The 25,155-nt window shown below is 36.5% G+C and overlaps 1 protein-coding gene across 1 annotated transcript in view; it reads left to right on the top strand.

Annotated features, from left to right (window-relative positions):
• The window catches only part of LOC150108086 (multiple PDZ domain protein-like), a 103,207-nt gene that overhangs the window by 1,876 nt on the left and 76,176 nt on the right, over positions 1 to 25,155 (top strand). The window contains exon 2 of the mRNA XM_090415952.1: positions 8,882 to 9,106. Within this exon, the coding sequence (XP_090272078.1) occupies positions 8,882 to 9,106 (225 nt within the window). The remainder of the gene's footprint in view (positions 1 to 8,881; positions 9,107 to 25,155) is intronic.

Below are 25,155 nucleotides of genomic sequence, written 5' to 3'. Positions count from 1 at the left end.
TGAACTGAATTGATATTTAAATGTTTTGAAATATAACCTTGATCAGAGTAAAGTTATGATAGAAGTCCTTTGTAACAAGAAGGGTAAGATCTGTTAAATATAATCTTTAATTATAAAGTTTGAGCTCAGCTGAGTGGTATACTAGAATCTTAATGAAAGTTTTGTATTCGTTTATTTGACACTGCATTAAATAATGTTGTTTGAATCGAATCTTGTATTTGCCTGATTGTTTCATTGCACCGATCATTAAAATAATACAAATCTCAGCAGGAACCCTATGTAGTTAGAATAAAAACCTCGGCCTAAAATCAGCTTATGATAACCTAATACAGTTGAAGATTGATTTATCTAAATTGCTCTTGCAATTCAGAATATGGAGTGGCACAGTATAATATAAATTTTCTTCATATTCGATTGATATATCAGCCTACAACTAGTTAAATACTAAAGAGAGAGAATTGTAAGATGATAAAACATGATTGAGAAGAAGTTATGATCCAACACTATCAATGCACAGTGACAAGAAAGTTGATGGTGTCTCTAAGAAACCATAACTTATACTTTTTTATAACAACACAAAAGGTAGTGTTGACAGTTTCGACTGGATGGCTCACAACTACACAACAAGCCGCAAAACCAGAAGATGGCCTCTGTGCTATTTTTATGGGATGCTGGATCAAGCAGGAATCAATTTGCAGATAATTCTCCAGTCAGCAACTAAGAAAAAGATTATTAGGCATCAATACTTGATTTGGCTTGAATTTTGCGACACTACACATTAAAAGGAGACTGGCTCAGCCATTGTCTAGAGAACTTACAAATATCATAAAGAAAGTTCTGAACATCCAAGGTGATGAAGACACCAATGCTGGTCTTGCTGAAGCTGAGGGACCTCCAGAACCAAAAGTGAAGAAGCAAGCTAGATGTCAGATCTGTCCACGAGCCAAGGATCGGAAAACCAAAGTCTGTTGTTCAGTATGTGACATTTTTATGTATCCGGATCACAGGAAACACATTTGTGATGAATGTGCTAGAAAGAATTAATGTTCTACATGGTTTATAAACTGATTTTGATGCATTTAATCTTATTTTAAACTTTTATTAGATTTACCAACTACAAATCATTCCCATGGTAGAAAAATGTTTTATTTTTGTGTAATATATTACTAAAGCAAACATCAATTTTTGACGCCCATTGTTTGTTTTGTGTAAATATGTTTGTCATTTGTATTGTAAGGTCTTTTTCTTCATGTACATTTTAACTGAAACCTAACAACACATTTACACAAGAAAAATTGTGATATATTCATTTTTTTAATGTTTTCATTAGAAAGTATGACACTTTGTAAATATCAGTAAAAATTTAAAATTACATAATATTGTATTTTATTTTTTGTTTTCCCTTCCTTTTTCTCCTTTCAAAATATCTTAGTAGGTAAGCTCTGTTAATAGCTTGGGCTATTACACAATAACAATTTCAATTACCTATGTGGAGGGGAGGGAGGGGGAGAAGAAATGTCATGGGGTGACAGCATACCCCAGGTGAGCAGTGATGTCGTCCAAAAAAGGGTGAGCAGTCTAGGGTTAATAGCAGATTCTGAAAAGGGAATTGTAGAAGTGAGTTTTTAAGGTGGAAGACCGTCAATAAGTATTCGTAAATAAAAGAAGATATTGTTAATGACGTTCTAAAGGAATGTTCGATAAAACACTGATTGGAAAGAAATTGAATGAAGTGAAAGTGTTTATACTTAGGTGAATTCAGAATACCTACACTTCAGTGTCAAGAAGAATTAATGTGTGCTACATGAGGCCTTAACAGAGAAACTGGCTATGTACATTTTGTTATTGTGTAAACAAACTGTTTAGTCTAGAAAAATGAGATGAAGCATATGTTAAACAAATCAGTAATAGATTGAGTGAGAGAATGGCTGATCTCTTAATTGTAAGTTTATTTAAAAGGCCTTTGAATCTAATTAATTTGTAGTTAATTATGTAACCTTATTTGAAGTGTATATATTATTTGTGTTTTATTAAATGTGTTTATTTTGTATTTAGTCTTGATTCAGTGATTTTTTTTGGATTCTGAAAGAAAGAATTAAAGTCATTGCACCAATCGGAGTGAACCCTTGTGCATATATAGGTACACTCGGAAATAAAAAAAAATAATTTAGAAACAGAGATTAAATATTCTCGTGGAAAAGCTTAGACGTTGGTTATACATTCTTACTAAATAGCTTAAGGAAATTACAATGTACAATAGAATATACATTCAAATAAATTTTAATACACTTCCAATATTTCGGCAACGTCACATTGCCATTATCACAGGAACTTAAATACAAGACACGATACAAGAGATTAAATAATACAATTAATCTCATAACAAATAACAATATGTTACCCATCTCTTGACAAATGCCATGGAGAAGTTGGGTGAACCTCAATTGGTTGCACTTGATATCTCCAAAACATTTGACTGGATCTGGCACAAAGCTCTGCTAAGCAAAGTCTCATCATTTAATCTGTCCAAATTGGATTGCAGTTTTCTGATTAGATGCACACGTGTGTGATGGGGGATGTTCCTTATCCTCTCACCATTCAACTAATGCTGGGGTTCCATGAGTTCTGTTCTCTCACCAACCCAATACACAGTTTTGCAGGATGACAGCACATTGCACTCTTCCCTTTCATATGACAAACCTTACTCTATGCAAATCACCCAACATATAGAACATCAACTACCACTGCCTTCAATTATGATCTCCAAGCCATTTTCAATGGAATTCAGAAAAAGAACCAATTTCTTCCTTGACAACACTCGGATTTCTAGATAAGATGAGAGTTCTCTTCTTGGAATCACCCTAACATCAAGCCTCTCCTGGCATGAACACATCACCACCATTGCCTCCTCAGCTTCCAAAAAACTAGGATTTCTCTTTTGCTCAAGACATTAATCTTGTACTGTCTTCTTACAAATCTGCCTGGCTATTGAATACTGCTCACATTTGAGGTGAAGTCCTAAGAGCTATCTTGAAATGCTTGACTCAATACAGAGGAGGCAATTAAATTGCTTAATAACCCATCTCTTACCAACTCACTCTACCCACTTTTGCACAGGCATTTGGTTTCTGCTATATGTGTGTTTTATAAATATCTCCATTGCAAATGTTCCAAAGAAATTATTTTTTATACAGGTACTCTGTGGAGTCAAAAGACTCATCATGGGAGACTCACACTATCTGTTAACACAGTATGCTGGAAAGTTCCTACATTTGGTGGAACAAGGAGTGGGGGCAAGGGCCCATCCCTAGAAGTTGCGAAAATAAATTGTGAGCATGAAGGTGAGGAGTGGTTTCTTTGCATGGAGGATGGTTGAACTGTAAAATGCATTGCTTGATAGAGTAGTGAGAGCACAAACAGTAAGTGAGTTCAAGTAGTGGTATGATAGACTTTGCACTTTCTTGAGTGGGCATGATGAGTCTTGTGATTCCATGAAGGTCCTGAATCATTATAACTATCATACATCTCCTTAAACTTATTTACCATTGGGGCACTCGCAACTACCTCTGGCATTCCATTCTGCTCATTCACCTCTCTCCAAATAAAGAACCTAGTCTGCACACCCTTACTAACCACACTCTTAGACAACTTCTAAGTGTGACCCCTTGTTTTCCCCCTACTCCCCATATATTGAAAAATTTCTTTTGTGTCAATATTATAGAATCCATTTAATAACGTTTAAGTTTCTATCATATCCCCTCTCCTCTGCCTTTCAGCTGAACTCTACAATGCACACATTTTCAGTCTATTCTCATAGGGAATATTCCACAGAACTGTCATAAGCTTAGTCACTCTGAATCCTTTCCACCACCTCCTGATCCCCTAGAAACTCAGGTGACCAAATCTGTGCACAGCAGTCAACATATGGTTGAATCATAGCCATATAAAGAAGGTTAATAACTTCCTTATCTCTATTTAAACTAAACATATTTGGTCGTTTATATAATTCAAATACAACTTATTTATTAATTACTGACCATTACGAAAAACAAAACTGCATTAGATAGTTTTCTAACGTAGTTATGTTTTTCGTAAATGATCAGTAATTAATAAATAAGTTGTATTTCCTTATCTCTACTTGTCATTGTTCTTCAACATTCAAGTAATCAATCCTCTGAGCCATTTTGCCAATTCTTGCGATATGTTCTCTGAATTTCAAGTCTGTGTCCACCATCACCCCCAGATCCCTAGACCCATCACTCTCCTGTAATCTAGTACCATCAATATGAAGTATGTAACCTTTTCATTTCCAGAATGCATTACCTTACATTTTACATCATATTGACAACCATTGTCCTTTGCCCACAATGCCAATTTATTTAAGTCTCACTGCAAGATATCTATATCAGCTTTATCAAGTATTGCCATCTCCAGTTTTGCATCACTAGCAAACAATTCAATATTCCCCTCAAGTCTTCCGTTTTATCATTAATGTACAAATTAAAGATTAGTGATCCTAGTGCAGAGCCATGGAATACTCCACTAGTCACCCTCATTCACCTTGATTCCACTCCATACACCACTCTCTGATGTCTGTCTATCAGTCACCCCTTCCCTATCCATGCCAAACTTATATCCATTCCCATTTGCTCCAAGTTATGTAATAATTTTCCATGTGGTATTCTGTCAAATGCCTTTGCAAAATCCAGCAGTATCATAGTGTAGCAATTTCCTTTATCCAATTCTGCTGTCACCTTATAAAATGTGAATAAATTACTGAGGCAGGACCTACCTTTTACAAAGCTGTGCTGTCCCCCAATAGAGTATCATATTGCTATCTATCCATTCCTGCATTTTACTTTTAGCCAACTTTTCCATGTTAACCACCACTCCAGAGATACTAATTGGTCTGTAATTTGCTACTTTTGTCTTGGAACCACCTTTATGTAATCAAACTATCTTACCCTCTTTCCACTTCCTTGGACCCTTGCCAGAGCTGAGACTTATATTAAACAACTTTGTCAGATGCACTGCCAGTTCACTTGTATGCTCTTGTAGCACATGAGCTGCCATATTGTTCAGGCCCACTGCAGGATTCACAGTATTTTTCAATTCATTAAGTACCTCCAGTTCATCTATTATTATTATTATTATTTTACGGCATCTCCATGGAGACCTGAGACTCATCATGGGAGACCCATATCAACCACCATCATACACACAAATCCTATCATACTCTCCTTGAATAGCATCAATAGTTCCTCCGCTCAATACTAGGTCTGCTGGAACACTTGCAGCTGCTGCTCAACATCCCTTTGCAGTATAACTCAAAACCCACAGAATTTTTTTTTCCTCCTTCTCCTCCTCCTACTGCTGTATTGAGGAACAGTCTTCCTCTTTATGGAAACATAATAATGTGTTTCTCAAGGAATATAATATATGGGCTTTTAAATCAAATGTAAGCAAGTTTTTCTTTCCCCACCTCACTTCATACATGTTACTAATATACTAATAGGTTGATTAATCAATCTCTCGTGTATGGGCTCAGCATAAATTGGGTAGAACAAGAGACCATCCCAAAAGTGTATAAGACAAATATGAACAAAAGAGGAAGGGAGAGAGAGGGAAGCAGATTTTTTTGCTTGGAAAGTGGTTGATGAGTGGAATGCATTGTTGAGTGAGGTGTGTGCAGAAACGTTAAATGTATTTAAGGCATGATTCCAAGATCTTTTGGGAACCTCCCATATCGAGTTTGTCTCTTTGGAAGGCTAGTGTTAATAACAATTCCTTTAAATGAATGAAGAGTCTGGAATTGGGATTCATCTTCTTTGAATGCCATCTCCTATCGGAGGTCGGCGACCACCTTGGCAAATTTTGAGCGATTCTCAACTATTCTGAGCAGTCTCCCAGAGTTCATACCAGTCCACTGTCTGATATCTGCCAGCCAAGATTTTCTTCGTCTTCCTTGTCCTCTTCTTCCATTTATCTTCCCTTTTATAATCAATTGTGAAGTATCTTATATTTTTCATTACAAAGTAGGTGACCAAGATATGCAGTTTTCCTTCTTTTTATGGTATCTAAAAGTTCACATGATTTCCCCATTTGTTCCAGTACTTCCTGATTGGACGTTTTTGCTGTCCATGGGATTTTTAACATTCGTCTGTATAACCACATCCCAAAGGCTTCAAGTCTTTTTATTGATGTTGTCTTCAAGGTCCAAGTTTCTGCACCGTACAGCAGTACAGACCATACATAGCATTTAACCATGCATACTCTAAGTTTAAACTGCGGTTACACAGTGTTGATTTCATCAAGAGAAAATTTTTTTCTTGCCATTTCAATTCTAACTTTTATTTCCATTTCTGGATTGCAATCTTCATTTAACCAGCATCCGAGATATTTAAACTTTGCCACTCTTACTATTTGTTTCCTATTTAAAGAAAGTGCTAAATTAAGAATTGGTTTCTTACTTATGACCATGAATTTAGTTTTGGAGATATTTATTTTTAATCCCATTTTTTCACTCTCTGCATTTATTAGTTCCAAAAGATTTTGAAGATCCTGAATATTGTCAGCCAGAAGAGCTGTATCATCGTCGGATGTTACTGATGATTTCACCATTTACACTAATCCCTTCCTTTCTTCCTTCCAAGACTTTTTGAAATATGGCTTCTGAGTAGATGTTAAAAAGAAGAGGTGACAGCACACATCCTTGCCTTACTCCTCTTTTGATGTTAATGGAGTCTGTAATAATGTCATCAACTTGAACAGATGCCTTTTGGTTCCAATATAAGTTTTCAATTATCCTGATGTCTTTACCATCTAATCCAATTCTTTTTAATAGTACAATCATTTTAGCATGTTGGACTTTGTCAAATGCTTTCTCGAAGTGGATGAAGCAAATGAATATTACCTTGTTTTGGTCAATACATTTTTGAAATAAGATCTGAAAACAGAAAAGGGCCTCTCTTGTTCCCAAGCCGTTTCTAAAGCTGAATTGGGTATCACTGATGGTGTCTTCACATTTTCTATATATTCTTTTTTGAATTATTTTCAGAAACATTTTGAGAACGTGACTCATTAGGCTGATCATTCTATAGTCATTACAAGTTTTCGCATTTACTTTTTTAGGTAGCATGATGAAGGTCGACTGTAACCAGTCTTGAGGGATTATGCCTGTATCGTAGATCTTATTAAATAGCTTTACTAATATGTTAATGTTGTCACCCTCTAATAACTTTACTATTTCTGCTGGTATTCTATCTGGTCCTAGGGCTTTACCATTTTTAGCTGAGTTTAATGCACATTCTACCTCTGATTTTAGAATGCATGGACCTTCCATATGTTCATAAGTATTTTCTGGGTTCTGTCTGTTATCAGTAAAGAGTTCTTCTATATATTTCACCCATTCTTGTATTTTGTCATCCTTTTCGGATATAATTTCTCCCTTTTTGTTTCGAAGGATACAGAATTTTTTTTTCTTATATATACCCGAGGTCTCTTTCATCTTTTTGTGTAGATTAAAATTGTCATGTTTTTGCTGTAGAATTTCTATTTCTTTACATTTTTCAATCATCCAGATTTCTTTTGCTTTTTTGATCTTGTGTTTAATAATTTTCTGAATCTCTGTATATTTTGTTGGATTATGATTTTTATATGATCTGCGTTGATCCATGAGAGAAAGAATTTCATCAGTCATCCAATCTTTCTTCTTTACTGCTCTATTAGGACATAAGGTATTGGTACATTTCTCTATGAAGACAGATTTCAATTTGTCCCACGATTCATCAACCCTCATGATGTCACCATTCTTGATAAGTGCTAGCTCTTGATTCAGATCTTGACTCAATTTGCTTCTTATCTCTGTGTTTTTTAATTTTCCCAAATCAAACCTTTTTTGTTGATGTTTCTTAAGCATAGCTTTCAGTCTAAGTCGTAACTCTGCCACCAGTAGGTTATGATCAGAAGCAATATCTGCACTAGGATAGGTTTTTGTACTCTTTATAGAACTTCGAAATCGTTGATTAATTAGTAAGTAATCAATTTGGTTTCTGACTATATTCCCATTATTATCCTGTGGTGATTGCCAAGTATACAATCTTCGAGGCGGTAGCTTAAACCATGTGTTTGTGATTATTAGCTCCTCTTCCTGGCAGAATTGAAAAAGATGGTCACCTCTCTCATTTCTTGTGCCCAGTCCATGTTCGCCAACTACATCTCCACTTCTACCTTTCCCAACTTTAGCATTGAAATCACCCATAACTATGTTAATATCATGCTTTTTTGTGTTTTTCATTAGTTCTTTTATTTGATCATAAAATTCTTCAATCTCAGTATCACTCTTGTCAGCAGTAGGGGCATAGACTTGTATAAGATTAACATCTAGTGGTTGTCCTTTCAGTTTTAATAACATCATCCTATCTGAGTAAGGGATGAAGCTCAACAGTGACTTATTGATAGCTTTCTTTATTATTATTCCAACTCCGTTTTGATGTTGTTTTCATAACTTCCAGAGTGATACATTATCATGTCATTGACTTGAGTTTTGCCTGATCCTGGCCACCTAAATTCACTCATTCCTAAAATTCCAATTTCAAGTCTTTTCATTTCTTGGATAGCATTTCTTAGCTTACCTGCTTCATACAAGGTTCTGACATTCCAGGTTCCTAGTTTTACTAATTGGGATTACTTGACTCAATTCCAGACTCCTGGACCACACATAGCATGACTACCTCCTGAATCTTAATAGATTCAATACTAATTTAACAAACTCTAACCTGCTCTTTTTAGATAGACTAAGATTTTAAAATGTGAATAGTCTTTATTCGGGTGTTATTTTGGCTTATTTTGCTGAATTTCATTGATATTTTTCCATGAACAGGTTAATGGTGAAAGTCTGCAAGGTGCAACTCATAGCCATGCTGTCTCCATATTAAGACAGTCAGGAGCTACAATCCAGCTTGGTGTCTACAGAGATAGTAACACAAACCAAGATGATGACATTTTCTCAATACTAGAAGTAGAATTATGCAAAAAACTGGGTAGAGGTTTAGGACTTAGCATTGTTAGCAGAAGAAATGGTGCTGGTGTATTTATATCAGAAGTAGTAAGTATCTTAGATGAGTGCTTGAATTATTTGACTTAATTTTACTTTGGGCAACATTACATTTGAAGTATATGTTATTCTTAATTCAAGAAGTAGATATTTTTTTTGAAATAAGTAATTTAATATAACCTTTTTTGTAGAAGAAACATACTAATATGTATATGACTCTTAGTAAGGGAATACCGTGAGTAGACATATAAATACAAAATTAATGACGGAAAATCTCATGTAAAAAGATTTTTTTAATAGTATAATTTTCGCTTGTGTGTGCTTAACTGATTTGGAGACATCAAAAGCAATCAATTCAGTTTCTCCAAATGTCCTTTGGAATTTGACAGATTCATACTTGTAATTGTTTATTACTAAAGCTAGACCATTTGGATGATAATTTGATGCCAAAGATTTTGTCACCTTTCTTAGGAAAAGAGACTTGAATATGCACTTATTTCCAAGTTACAGGAAAATATAAAAAAAGGAGACAAAACAGAAGTTAGCACTGCAGTGTGCAAACCTTCAAACCAATTGGAGGAAGTACCATCATTAAGAGATGCTTTGATATCCAGTTTGACATGATTCTTGTGATCCCTTTTTAATGAAAAGTTAGATAGTATTGAGTGTTGTGAATTTTGAATGGTAGGTGGCCATTTGTTATTATTATTATTGTAGGCACCTCCATAAAGTCAGAAAACTTATTGCAGGAAACCCACACTAACCATTATTTATACAATGCATATACCTGTCATACCTCTCCTTAAACTCATTCATTGTCAGAGCACTCCACCATTCGGCAATTCATTCTAATATTCACTACTCTTCAAACAAAAAATGTATTCCTTGCATATCTACTAATGACACTGTTAAACATACAACCTTCAGGCATAATCCCTAGTTCTCTCCCTACTCATCATGTATTGAAATTTCTTTTGTAGCAATGTTTTAAAATCCTTCTAATAGCTTATAAGTTTCTATCCTGTCCCCTCTTTTCCACTTCTACATGTCCTAGGGAGCATTCCACAGACTTGGTAACATCTTGATTACCTCTCTGGATCCTCTCTGCCACTACCAGCACCTCATGCCCAGGAAACCCAAATCTGTGCACAGCTTGATGCAGCCAGCCTGTCATAGTCTTACGAAGAGGATAATAACTTCCCAATCTGTATACTTGTCATTGTGGTCTTCAACATCCAATTAATCCTTTGCAGTATGCCCTCTGAACTCAAACTCTTTCTTTCCTCCCTCTCCCCAGATCCTTAGCATCATCAATTTCCTGCAATCCAGTACCATCAATGTAATATGCCGTATGTAATTCCAAAGTGCATTACCTTATATTTTATTATTATTATTATTCCTGATACCTCCAAGGAGTCCGAAGACTCATTGCGGGAGGACACTTACAGCTGTCTCAACCACTACACCGAACCTCTACTACGAATCATCTCCATCAATGCCATCTACCGCCCACCACTACAACTAGTATTTTTTGTCTGTAAATTGCGTGTGTTCTGAAGGGCCGATTTGTCTGTACATAGGATGAAAAACCCGAGTTTCTAGGAGAAAAAAACCTTGCTATATTAAATTGATATTCATTCCTTTGCCCACACTGCCAAGTTATATAATCTTCCTTCAGAATATCTACATCACCTTTATCAACTATTGCTCTTCCCAGGTTTGCATCAGCAAACAACTCCTTCCCCACCCCATCTTTCCTTATATCATTAATATATAAATGAAAGAGTAATGACCCTAGTACAGAACCCTAAGGAACTCTACTAGTACCCTCATTTTCCTGGAATTTACTCTATCGTAAACATCATAATACATAAAGTGTAATGGCCCTAATACAGAGTTCTGACACACTCTAGTAATTACCTTCATTCTCCTAAATTCTACATCAGCCCCACTCCCCATGGATGTGTTAGCAGTCTTAAATCCATTCCCATTTGCTTCAACTTGTCTAATAGTTTTCTGTGCAACTTTTCTCACTAAGAACTAAGAGAACACTAAGCATCTGGTAAGAACATCATTGTAGGAATTGGGAAAAAAAACAAAAAGTTAGGAGGTTGAAAGTTTATTTTTCACTTGGTCAGACTATAATAAATTTAGTTTAATCCTTTATCCAAGTGTGTGCAAGCAAAGTTTGCGCCTGAAAGTATCTTCAGGACTGGGGTAAAGTGGTACAACACCGGGCAACTCCTTGCAAAGGTGGAGCAAGCTACCAACACTCCTATCTCAGTATCTCCCATAATGCAAAACACATCTCCTTGGCTCCCACTGAAGAGACCTCAATAAAGGTCGAAACTAGTCTGGGTAGTGGCCCTTCCCTTAATGCATAACATTATACATATCTGCAAGGAGATGTGTTTTGCATTATGGGAAATACTGAGATAGGAGTGTTGGTAGCTTGCTCCACCTTTGCAAGGAGCTGCCCGGTGTTGTACCACTTTACCCCAGTCCTGAAGAAACATTCAGGCACAAACTTTGCTTGCACACATTTGGATAAAGGATTAAACTAAATTTATTATAAAAAGTTAGGAGATTGGCTTTTTATGAAACACATTTTTTTTTTTTTTTATCCCATGTTATTATTACACCAGATCATAGAGGTCAAGTTCATGTATTTTATACAGCACCTTTTCTGGGTTGTTATAGAGTTCACATTTGGAAATATTCATACAGTTTATCAAATGCATTGGTGATGCTTTCTCGATGTTACAGATTTTGCAGGTGGGGAAGACTTTTATGCCATTGCTAAACTTGATTGGTCTTGTGTGGCCAGTCTTGAGGCAAGAGATCATGGTAGTGGCACTGCGATTAAACTTGGAGTTGATGGTAGTGCCTGGATTTTCTGCTGAGTACCAGTGGTGAGTCATGTCTTGAAGAATTGTTGTTTTCTTTTTGGGTGGTTTTAAAAAGATCGAAATCTGTGGTATCACTTGATCTTGCGGCCATTTTGCTACTTCATCTGCAGTTTCGTTTCCCTTTAATCCCACATAGGATGGGATCCATTGGAAGATTATTTTGGAATCCTTATGTAGTTTGTTCATGTTTTTTGCTATGTCTCTAAATATTTTTTGATGGCTAGTGTAGCAGTTCTTAATAGCTTGAAGGGCTGCTAAGGAATCTGTGAAAAATATAAACTCCTTCGGGTTTTGTTTTTCCAAATATCGCAGTGCTGTGTTAATGGCTATTAATTCTGCATGGTATGAGTTGCATCGAATATTGTTAGTTGTTTTTAGTTCTATGTTATGAGAGCCATAGATCAGTACGCCACTCCCATAATTGCCATTTGGAGTTTTGGAGCCATCTGTGTAGATCTTTATTGAGTCAGGTCCATATTCCATTACTTTTGAAAGGGCTCAAGATTTCAGGGTTGTCTAGGCTTTTTTTCTCATGTTTCCCTATTTCAGAGTTTATAACTATATTTTTCCTGTCTTAATTTGGAGGAAATGCTGTGTAGTCGGCTATTTTATGTGGACAAACCAAGGGAATTTTATTTTCTATGATTTCATGCATTGTTGATTTTTTCTTTATTCTGTTTGTTGGTTTCCAGTTTTAAAAAGTTCACTTGTTCTATGATGTGCAAGGTTGGCTCTTTTTTCTACAAATTTGGTAAGATTTTCTTGTCACCTAATTTTTAAAGGAACAAGGTTGGATTCGAATTCTGCTATTTTTCCAGGAGTTGTATTCCTTAGTCCACATATGATTTTAGCTGCATTTTTCTGAATTTTTATAAGCTTGTCTAAACTGGTTTGTGATGTTTGCATCCAAGATTGGCGAAGCATATTCCATTATGGGACGGATAATAGAGGTATATGTGACTTTTAAGGTTTTAGCATCGGCTCCCCACTCTTTACCTGAGATACTTTTCATGATATTTAGTCTTCTTTTTGCTCTGACTACAACATTGTTGATATGTTTATTGAAGCTTAGTTGTGGAGCCAGAGTAACTCCAAAGTATTTGGGATTTTCATTAAATGTAATTAGTTGACTGTTTAGCTTAATCTTTGGTCTCCACTTTCTGAGGTGGTTATTAGTAGTAAAACACAGATTTCTGATTTAGTAGGGTTAATTTTGATTTTTTGGTTTTCACAGCATGTAGCTAAATTTTCAACGGTTTTGTTTAAGTGACCTTCTGCTGTTTCTAGGTTGTTGTGAGCTGAGAATAGGACCAAATCATCAGCAAACATAGCTATCTTTGGTTCTTTATTTATATTTTTATCTAAGTCATTTAAGTAGATGGAAAAAAGAATTGGGCTCAAAATGCTACCTTGAGGGAGTCCCTGTCTTATTTTCACTTTCTTGGAAAAGGTATTATTTATTTTTACTCGAATTGTTCTATTTCTTAGAAAGTCATAGATCCAGTTAAGAACTTTCCCTTCTATTCCAATATGACAAAGTTTGGAAAAGAGTTTCTGCCTCCACACATTGTCAAAGGCATTGCTAAAATCTCTAAAAGCTGCAATGGTGGATTTGGTAGGTTTGGTCTGGAAGTTATCTTGAATTGTCTGGGTTAAGTAGAAAAGTTGATTAGTTGTTGAGTGATTTCTTCTAAAGGCAGCCTGAAAATGTGGTAGTATACTATTTTTGTTTAGATAGTAATTCAAACATTGGAGTATCATTTTTTCCATTAATTTGCCTGGAATTGAAGTCAGTGAAATTGGTCTATAACTTCCTGGATGGTCATGCAGTTTGTTAGACTTTAAGATTGGTATGATTGTGGCTGTCTTCCAGTCTTTCGGAACTTTTCCTTGTGTTAAGCTATTATTGTATAGGCGAAGTAGCCAATCTAGGGCTATGGTAGGAAGATGTTTGATCATAATTCCTTGTATGTTATGGTCCACATGATTTTTTTATATCTAGTCTCTTCAAGGCATCTCCCGATTCAGAGATTGTAAATGGATCCCAGAATAGTTTGTTTTGATATTTTGGAGAGTTTGCAGCATTTTTCTGCTGTCGAGCCTGTTTTGATATTTGATGGTCTTTCCTAGTATTCATCTCTAGTTTGCTTATATTTTGAAAATGAAAGGTCAAGGTATTTGCAATATCTAGTGTGTTATAGTGTGTTAGTCTCACTTGCCTTTGGTAGGTCTCTTTGTAAATTAGCAGTCAGTTTCCAAAGTTTGGTATCTGAAGTGTTTGGATTTAAGTTGTGGCAAAATTCTTGCCACCTAGTTCTTTGTAATATATTATATTTTTGTTTAATTTCAGCATTTATCTTGTTGTACTCGATCCTGGTTTCTGGAGAACTTCCAATTTTTAAGATGTTAAATAATTCATTTTGTTTAGTTATTTTACTGTCAAGTTCCTGGTGAACCTTTGTGTAGTTTGAAATAACTTTTCTCCTAGCCCTTTGGGATACTTTTCTTTGCTGCATTTAGGATAGTATTCTTCCAAGTTATATAGTCTTTGTCTAAGTCATCATGGTATGTGTGATCTTTCAGCATTTTACTTACTTCATCCTTGTATTTCTCCCAATTTGCCTTCTGGAATTTCCAATGATATTTTCTTTTTTGGGTGGGTCTAGTCATTTTTGGGTTCAGATTGATTAATATTGGAGTATGATCGCTTTCTATTGGTTCCAAAACATACCAAATAGCTTTGTCGTGACGATCAGGAGACACCGCAGTGATATCTAGGGCATCTTTTGTACCATAAGAATGAGACAGATAATTAGGTTCTCCACTGTTGAGAGTTATTAGTCCTGTTTCATCTAGGAAATTACTCAGGTTTTCTCCTCTTGGGTTTATTTCCTCAGAACCCCATAACAGGTGTTTGCTATTCATGTCTCCTAAGATAATGGAGTTTTCTTCAATGAGATGGGATAGGTTGGAAAGATTTGGTCCAGGTTTGTCAGGAGGATGATAACAATTGAATATGTTTAATGTTTTTTTTACTTGGTTCCAGTATTTGCATTCCTTGTATTTCAGTTCCTTCTGATACTATGTCTAATTCAACAACTGTATATGACAAGTTTCGGATTAGTGTCAGAAGCCCTCCTCCATTTTGGTCCGTAGGCCTATCTTGTCTTATGATTTCATAGTTTTTAAAGTTTAGTCTTTCGGTTTGTCGGAGTTTGGTTTCCTGGATGCAGATAATATCAGCATCATGTTTGTCAGCTAGTAGTAATAGTTCATTTAGTTTTTCTTTGCTTGCTGGGGTAACGATACCATTTATATTACATTGAATGATATTAATATTTCTTGTAATGGGTGGAACGATTTGCTCATTTCTCAACTTTGACATCACTTCCAAATCAAGAGTTGCGTCGGCTTCCCCATACGTGGTAGCATAAGTATAATCACTGAAATTTGTCTCCATGACGGGAAAAAGAAGAAATGCTACTGTTGTTAGATCATCCAGAGGGCACCACGAGGAGGTGACAATCAGACTTTGCCCTCCAAACACCTTCTTTCTTTTAATGAGTGAAATGAGAACTATCCAAATGTGAGGGAAGCAAACCCATTCAGACCCAAATCTAATTCCTCTCCATCATAACATCCATTACCTGGAAGTATCAGTATGTTCTTTGTTCCTGTTCTTAGTTTCCTTTTTTATTACCTTTACATTCATCTGGTTTTGATTTTTTTCTGTTTTAGCTGTAAATAAATCCATGATCAGCTCACTGGGCCAGTGACAGCTTAGTTCCTCAGCTACCCAGAGATAACTACTTTATGCAGCATATAGATGCCATCTGGGGAGAGTGATGGTTTAGATATGTGAAGTGGCTAGGCAAGTGCATGCTTCAGAATGAAAGAATGAGTGAAATTATACAAGAGGCTATGATAAATTAAGGAAACAGATTGGTGACCTTCCTTGGCTTTGTCATTTGAAGAGGAGAGGAAATCAGCAGTGTCTAAAACTTGGTCCAAAACTAGTTAGTGTCAAATTGTATTCTTAAGATTAAAGAGGATAAATAAAGCAGTGCTGAAATGGATGAATCATGAAACTATAGAGCTGCTGAGAAAGAATTATTATTATTACGGGCATCTCCATGGAGTCAGTAGACTCATCACGAGAGACCCAAACTATCAAAACAATATCTATCATATCTCTCCTTGAATTCATTTACAGACGAAGAACTCACAACTGAATCAGGCAATGCATTCCACTCATTCACCACTCTCCAGGCGAAAAACCTCATTCTCACACCCTTGTTAACCACACTTTTCCTTAATTTCCAGGGATGACCTCTTGTTCTTCCATCACTATCACACAGCTGAAACATTTCCCCTGCATCAACTTATAAAAACCTTTTAGTAATTTAAATGTTTCTATCATATCCCCTCTTCTCCACCTATCAAACAACCTCTGCAATCCACAAGCTCTCAATCTATCAATGTAGAGAGCATTTTTTACATCATTCACCAACTTAGTCACTCTCCTCTGAACCCTTTCCACAACCTCCTCATCTCCAAGGAATCCAAGTGACCAGACCTGAGCACAGTAATCCAAATGTGGAAGTATCAATGCTTTATAAAAGAGAATCATAACCTCTTTATCCCTGGATGTTAGTGTGTTTCTCAATAACCAAGTAATCCTATGTGCAATCTTGGACACCTTAGCAATGTGTCCCCGGAATTTCATCTCCCTATCTACCAACACCCCTAAGTCTCTAGCCTCATCAATCTCTTGGAGTACTATTCCATCAATGTACTACACAGCTGGTAATCTTTTAATTCCAAAATGCATAATTTTACACTTTTCCACATTGAACTGACATCCATTTCCTTTTTCCCATTTTACTAGCTTATTTAAATCATCCTGCAAACTCTCAACATCAGCTTGATTTTTTTATTGCACTACCCAACTTTGCATCATCAGCAAACAACTGAATATCTCCCTTTAAGCCATTTCCTATATCATTTATGTACAAATTAAACAACAATGGCCCAAGCACAGAGTACTGAGGCACACCACTGGTAACCTGCCTCATCTTGAACTCTGCTCCTCCATACCACCAGTTTAGTATCCATCCCCATCTGCTCCAATTTGCGCAACAGTATTCCATGGGGTATCCTGTCAAAAGCCTTAGCAAAATCCAGAAGTACCACTGTGTAGCTATTTCCTTTGTCCAACTCAGATGTCATTCTATTATAAAAAGCAAATAAATTGCTAAGGCAGGATCAACCTTTAACAAAAACCATGTTGGCCCCTATAGAGTATCATATCCTGATCCACCCATTCTTGAATTTTGTCTTTAACCAACTTTTCCAATACTTTTACCACCACTCTAGAGATGGTGATTGGTCTGTAATTAACTACTGCAGTTTTAGAGCCACCTTTATGCAAAGGAACCACTTTGCCTTCCTTCCACTCCCTAGGGACCATACCAGAGTTCAAACTTAAGTTAAATAACCAAGTAATAGGCATTGACAATTCCTTTGCACATTCATGCAACACCCAAGCTGATATTCCATCTAAACCTACAGCAGTGTTCGCATTTAAATTTTGCAATATACTAAGTCCCTCTGATTTCTTAACTTCAATTCTCACTTTAGTTATTGCTACAGGTACAGAGATATTTTCACTTGGGTGATAGACTTTTGAAAATTGATCACTCAGTAACTCTACTATTACATCTGAATTGGTCACCTCGATACCATCAACACCCACTAAGGTTATCCTTCTGAAGTCATTCTTCCTTTTACTTGCCACATAGCGGAAGAACTCTTTGGGATTACCCTTGATCTCCTTGGCTGAGGTCTTCTCATAATCTGATTTAGCTTTTCTTACTATGCTGGTCACCTTCCTAGGCTTGAGCCTTGTACTGATCGCCTTTCTCCTTGTAAATTCTCCATAACATTTCTTTTTTTGCAGATCAAGCTTGATACTACTCATCCTTCAAACTCCTACCTTGTTTGTCTTCCTGACCATGGGGACACAATCTGATGTTGACTTTCTCAGATACCTGCTGTTCTTCCATGGGACGGCTGCAAGCTCACTCCGAGGCTTCTTATAATTGCCTAACCTCTAGTTCCATATATACCCCTTCTTAAGAGAGAAATCCACAAATTTTGCAACCTCCCAAATCAATACCACATGATCGCTCTCACCAATTGGAAGTAAGGAGGACACCTTACTTATGCATATATCCTCTGAACCAATGACCAGGTCCAACACACTCACACCACGTGTCGCTTCAGTTATGTGCTGTTTCAAGTAATTATCTCATAGAAGATGCATGAATTCCATTTCCTTTTTGCCACATGATATTTCCTCCTTCCAATTTATATCACCATAATTAAAATCCCCCATGATAATCATTAATTCTGCACTCATTGCACTAATTTGCTGATGCATGAATTCAATATCACCCCCCCCCCTGGCCTTCAATAAATTTAGTTTAATCCTTTACCCAAGTGTAGGCAAACAAAGTTTGCACCTGAAGTAGTTCAGGACTGAGGCAATTCATAGCAAAGGTGGACCAAGTTCTCAACAACCCTTGTCTCAGCATCTTCCATAATGCAAAGCATATCTCCTTGCGGACATGTATAATGCTATGCATTAAGGGAAAGGGCGACTACCCAGACTCGTTTTGACCTTTATTGAGGTCTCGTCAGTGGGAGCCAGACCCAGAAGTGGTGGTACTAAGGCAGAAGTAATAGAGAGGTCATATTTACTTATACGAGTTGCTAAAAGGTGTACCACCTTATTATTAATTTACTCTGGATTTAGAGAAAGATGTTGGAAATTTATTTTCCACTTGGTTAGACTATAATAAATTTAGTTTAATCCTTTACCCAAGTGTAGGCAAACAAAGTTAGCGCCTGAAGTAGTGTAAGTAACATGATGTAGTACAACTCATATAAATAAATATGACCTCTCCATTACTTCTGCCTTAGTATCACCACTTCTGTGCCTGCCTCCCACTGACGAGACCTCAATAAAGGTCAAAACCGGTCTGGGTAGTGGCCCTTCCCTTAATGCATAGCATTGTACATGTCCGCAAGAAGATGTGCTTTGCATTATGGGAGATGCTGAGACAAGGAGTGATGAGAGCTTGGTCCACCTTTGCTACGAGTTGCCTCAGTCCTTTATATTCAGAGGAGTATAAAGCATTAGGTGTAGGTGACTAGTGTAGTGAGGAAGAAAAAACTGACATATGAATGATGATTGCCTGAAACAACAAAGCAAAACCTTAGAATCGTACATTTATGTGAATAGTAAAAGAAAGAGTGAATATGGAAGGCTGACTTTAGTTTCTGGATATGGAACACATGTGACATCCATGGAAGATATAGTATAAATTAGTACTTTTCTAGTATATTTCATGTAAGAGGAGCTGGAAAGCAGTCGAATGACAATAAGAAAGATGACAGAGATTGACAATTCAAAAATGTGTAAGCATTTCAAATTCTGAGAAGGCTTGATGTTAATAAGCCATAGAAATAAATGGAATGTCACCACTTATGTATATTAGCAGACATTTTAACAGAATCCAGCAGCAGTTCAGAGGACATATTGCAAAAGTTTGCAAAATATTATTATAATTATTATTATTGTATAGGCACCTCCATGGAGTCTGAATACTCATTGTGGGGGACCCAAACTTTACACACAATTTATCATACCTCTCCTTGAACCCGTTAACAGACAAAGCACTCACAATTGACTCTAGCAACCCATTCCACTCATTCACAACTCTCCAAGCAAATAATCTAGTCTTCACACTCCTACAATCACATCTTTTTTCAACTTCCAGGGATGATCCTGTGTTCTAGCCCTCTCTAGTCAAGTACTGAAACATTTCCCCTGCATCAATCCTATAAAATCCTTTAAGTAACTTAAATGGTTTATATCATATCTCCCCGTTTCTACCTTTCATCCAACTTCTGATCCACTCACCCTTAATCTATCCTCATAGGGAACATTCAACAGACCACTCACCATCCTGGCTGCTCGTCTGTGAATCTTCTCTACTGCTTCCTCATCCCCATGAAACCCAAGAGACAACAGTTGAGCACAATAATCCAGATGTGGATGTATCAAGGCCTTATAAAGAGGAATAACAACTTCCTTATCTCTACTTGTTAATGCGTTCTTCAATAGCTAAGTAATCTTATGGGCTACCTTAGCAATGTGTCTTCTAAACTTTAAAAGACACATTGCTAAGGTAGTGTGTCTTCTAAACTTTAACTCTCTGCCCACCACCATCCCTAAATGTCTAGCTTCATCTGTTTCCTGGAGTACTGTTCCATCACTGTGGCACACAGCTTGTAATCTATTCATCCCAAAATGCATAACTTTATACCTTTCCACATTAAACTGATATCCATTAACTTTTGTCTATACTGACAGTCTATTTAAATCATCCTGCAAGCTCTCCACATCGCCTTGATTAAATATTAATCTATCTAATTTTGTAATTTCGCATCAGCAGAAAACAACTGAATATTTCCTTTCAGGTTATTTCCTATATCATTTATGTATAAATTAAACAGCAGTGGTCCCAGCACTGAACCTTGTGGCGCACCACTAGTCACCTGTTTTTGCCTCGATTCTGCCCCTCCATAATACACTTTTTCATATCTGTCCAGTAGCCACCCTCTTATCCACTTAACCAGTGTCATATCCACCCCATTTGTTCTAATTTGCATAACAGTGTTTCATGTGGTATTCTGTCAAATTCCTTTGCAAAATCATTGTGTAGCCATTTCCTTTATCCAACTCAGCTGTTACTCTATTATAAAAAAGTTAGTAAATTACTGAGGCATGGCCAACCCTTCACAAAGCCATGTTGACCCTTATACGGTATCATATTTTTATCTACCCATTCATGAATTCTCTTTTTTACCAATTTTTCTAGTACTTTTACCACCATACTTGAGATACTGATTGGTCTATAATTTTTGTATATCAGGATTTTTCCATGGCGCTCAAAGTCAGAATATATTCCTACCTAACAGTTGCAGTGTGCAATTGGTGCAGTTATTTCAGTGAAAATATTGGAATATTTCGTGGCGCACGGTTTGGAAACCACTGGTTTAATTATTAGTTATCCTTATGGGGAGTCTTGGGAGCCCGTTCGTAAGTACGGAACGCCATAAGTCAGGTCGTCCATAACCCACGGACTGCCTGTATATGCTTGCAAAGTGGCCACTCAATAACTCAACTATTTTATCCACTTCTGTCTCCTCATGACCATCTTCACTTATTAATAATCTTCCATAATCATTCTTCATTTTACTTGCCACATAATGAAAGAACTCTTTGGGATTTCCTTTGGTCTGCCTGGCTAAATTCTTGTCATAATTTGATTTTGACTTCCTTGCCATGCTGGTCACCTTTCTTGCCTGAGCCTTGTACTGTTTATGAGTTTGTTGGTCAACTTTCTCTTTATATACCCTCCACAGCATTTTCTTTTTCTGCAGCTCATGCTTAATGATATATAATAAATTTAGTTTAATCCTTTATCCAAGTGTGAGCAAACAAAGCTTGCACCTGAAAATATCTTCAGGACTGAATATGGTGTTATACTACCTTACTGGGGTAACATGCTTAATGATATTACTCATCTATTTAACTCCTATCAACCTCCTTTACCCTAGTTATACAATTTAATACAGCTTCCTCTAGAACATCCATACCCTGCAGTTTTATGCATGGTACAGATTTAAGCTTCTTCCTAAGCATGCATAATCATCTGCTTTGTAGTTCCACAAATATTCCATCTTGATAGAATATTCCTCATGTTTTATAATTTCCCAAGTCAAGACTGCATGATCACTTTCACCAAATTGAAGGCAATGTTGTCACCTTGGTTATGGATAGCTCTTCTGATCCTATGACCAGGACCAATACTCTCACACCCCTAGTCCCCCTCCATCATATGCTCATCATCATTATCAAATTCCTGATATGTACCCTCAAAGGCTATACAGGATATGATAGTACTACTACATGAAAAATTATTTACATCATTACTAACTTCCTATCTACAATTTTCCTCCAAATCAGTCTGTTACCTGTCAAGACTCCAACATTATCAGATCTTCTAAGGCACTTTTTACTGTATCAATCCACCTATATTTTGGTCTTCCTCTGGGTCTTTCTCCTGTCAACCCAGCAGAGAACACTTGTTTTGTTAATCTTTCCTCTCCCATTTTCTTTAAGTGACCATACCACCTGAGATTAGCTCTGCTAACACATTCCTGGATGCTAACAATCTCCTCATTTTTAATATGATATTGCCATTGAGGTCATCTGTTCATGTCCCTAATCTTTCTCACGACTCATATCTGCCGTCTCTAGTCTTTGGTCAAGTGTTTTACATCTAACCCAGCTCTCAGATCCATAAGTTAAAATTGGTTTGAACACTGTCTTGTATACAGCTAATTTAGTGTTTTGACTAATTTATCTCTTATTCCATATAAATTTATTCAGTTGACTTCCTGCCATACCAGCTTTGTTGATTCTATTGTCTATTTCCATATTTAATTTACCATCTTCACTAAAAATCGTGCCCAAGTATCTAAAATTTTTTATTTGTTTTATAGGTTCTCCATTCACAATGCAGTTGATATTTTCAATGCTTCTGCCTATTTTCATTGACCTTCATACCATTTCTATTACAACAGTTATTCAATTTAGTCAGGGAATCTTGCAGACTTGTATCGGATTTATTTAGAAGTATAACATCATCCGCATAAAGCAAAGAGCTGACATTACCATCTCCAATTTCGATATCAGGTTTAGCACCACATTCCTTCATAATGTGATCCATATATATAATGAATAGCAGAGGAGATAATGTACATCTTTGTCTGACACCAGATTTAACATTAAACCATCTTTCTGTACTTTCTTCAATTCTAACTGCTGACTTATAATCAAATAAAGACTAAGTATTACTTGATATAATGCCCCATTGACACCATACAACTGTAGCATTTTGAATAGCTTCTCTGTTGGCCCCTTGTCATATGCTTTTTCCAGATCTACAAAACTTTAATACAGATCTCTGTTATATTCCCATGATTTCTCAACTATCTGTCGTAAAGTGAAAATCTGATCCTGACAGCCTGTACTTGGCCTAAATCTAGCTTGTTCTTCACCAAGCTTCTCTTCCACAATCCTTCTCAACTGTTTCTCAAGTATATTGACATAAATCTTACCAGGAACACTCAGTAGAGAAATACCTCTGTAATTCTCACATTCAGTTTTATTTCCCTTTTTATATATGGGTACTATGAGAGCTCTGCTCCAATCATCTGGAATTCAACCCTCTGTCCAGGCTTTCTGAACTATGCAGTGCAGCCATTGTAAGACTTTTATACCTCCATACTTGAGCATTTCTTGTCGAATATCATCTGCTCTTGCTGCCTTTTCCACATTTCAGGCTTTTAATGGCTTTTTCTACTTCAAGTATAAATATGTATTCCTGATTGCATTCCTGGTCAGTGTTTTTTACCACTGTTTTGTCACTGCTTGTTTCATTTAGCAATTTTTCAAAGTAATTACTCCATACTTTAAGGATATCTTTTTCTCCAGTTTTCATATCACCTTTATTCTCTAATTCATTTTACAGCACTCTTTCCTCCATTTCTGAGCTTCTTCAACGAGATATTCAAGATGGCAAATATTCTCCAGAATATCTTGCCACCTTCTTGATATTTATTTTCTATGGTCTTACCACAGTCTTCCCATGACTTTTGTTTAGCTAGTTTTACACATGTTTAGCTTTCTTACATTTGTCTCTGTATTCTCTAAGAGCACAAGCTGACTTATTTGCCAGGAACTTTTGATATGCTTTCTTCTTTTCCTTCACTGCCTCTTTAACTTCCTGTGTCCACCAGGGAGTTCTGATTTTTCTATCCTTGCAGACAACCTCACCACATGCTTCTCTAACTAAATCAATCAATCAGTGTTTTCTTCAGGGCTTCCCACTGAATCTTCAAGGTTTGGTTCTTGTTCTCAAACTCTTTCATTTTTTCTTCAATGTTTGTGTATTTTAGTCTACAGTTCAAATGTGAGAGCTGTTCAACTTTTATTCACTTTAAAACTTTCTTACGTGTTCTTCTTTTTGATATGAAATTCAATTATATCCTGCTCAAGACTAAATAAATAGGAGTGCTTAAGGGTCAAAGCTGTATAACTGAGAGGAGACCTCCACATAGCCTTTAAAGGAATGCAGAGAACCGACTAGGGCTTCTGACCTAATGTCCAGTCCTCACCTTCTTGTGGTGCACCCTGTTCGGTATCTACTTTGATACTGGATGAATGAGGATGGGCTGGCAATTTGGGATTTAGCCAACCAAATTGTATTCTTATCGGTTAAACCAAAATAAAAAATGATGGTACAACATGGCAAAATTTCATGCCGGCTGAGGCGTCACCCGGTTAAACAAGGCCCTCGTTGTTTTCGCCAGGGAACTAGGCCGAACAGCGAAAAGTCAGCTACTGGAACAAATCTGAAAATAAACCCCAACTCAAAATCACCAGAGTTAAAGATCGGTACTATCAATGTAAGAAGCCTGAATGGCAAAGAAATGGAGCTAGCTGAGGAATTAGATAAGTACCAGATCGACATAATAGGGGTGACTGAAACAAAAAAGACCAAAACTGGTGAGATCTTTCTGAGCAATAAATACAAAATGTTATATTCAGGCAATGACAAGGAAAAGAAGGAGTAGCCATAGTATTCAACACTAAATATGAGGCTAATCTTCTTGAATGGCAGGCAGTTTCAAGTAGAGCAATGTGGGCAAATATCAGAATGTGGAACTGGACAAAGACACTTATTTGTGCCTATGGTCCCACAGAAGGTTCTACCAAGGTAGAAGTGGAGGAATTTTTTGAGGCTTTAGAAAAAGCAACTGACACAATGAAAAAAGAAAAGTTGGTCCTTGTTGGGGATCTAAATAGCAGAGTAGGAAATGATTGTGAGACATACAAAAATATTTTGGGAAAATTTGGAGAAAAGAGCAAAGCTAATAATAATGGAAAATATCTGTTGGATTTCTGCTCAGGACATGGACTGATTATTACTAACACCATGTTCCAACATAAAAATGTGCACAAATTCACATGGAGAGAAGAGGCTAGGAATA

Source organism: Typopeltis vanoorti, chromosome 3 (assembly GCF_054136105.1).
Source record: "Typopeltis vanoorti isolate ZY-2024b chromosome 3, IOZ_Tvanoo_1.0, whole genome shotgun sequence".
In the NCBI taxonomy this organism is placed as follows: Eukaryota; Metazoa; Arthropoda; class Arachnida; order Uropygi; family Thelyphonidae; genus Typopeltis; species Typopeltis vanoorti.
The sequence above is the reverse complement of the archived record's forward strand: the minus strand, read 5'-3'. Positions and strand labels throughout refer to the sequence as shown.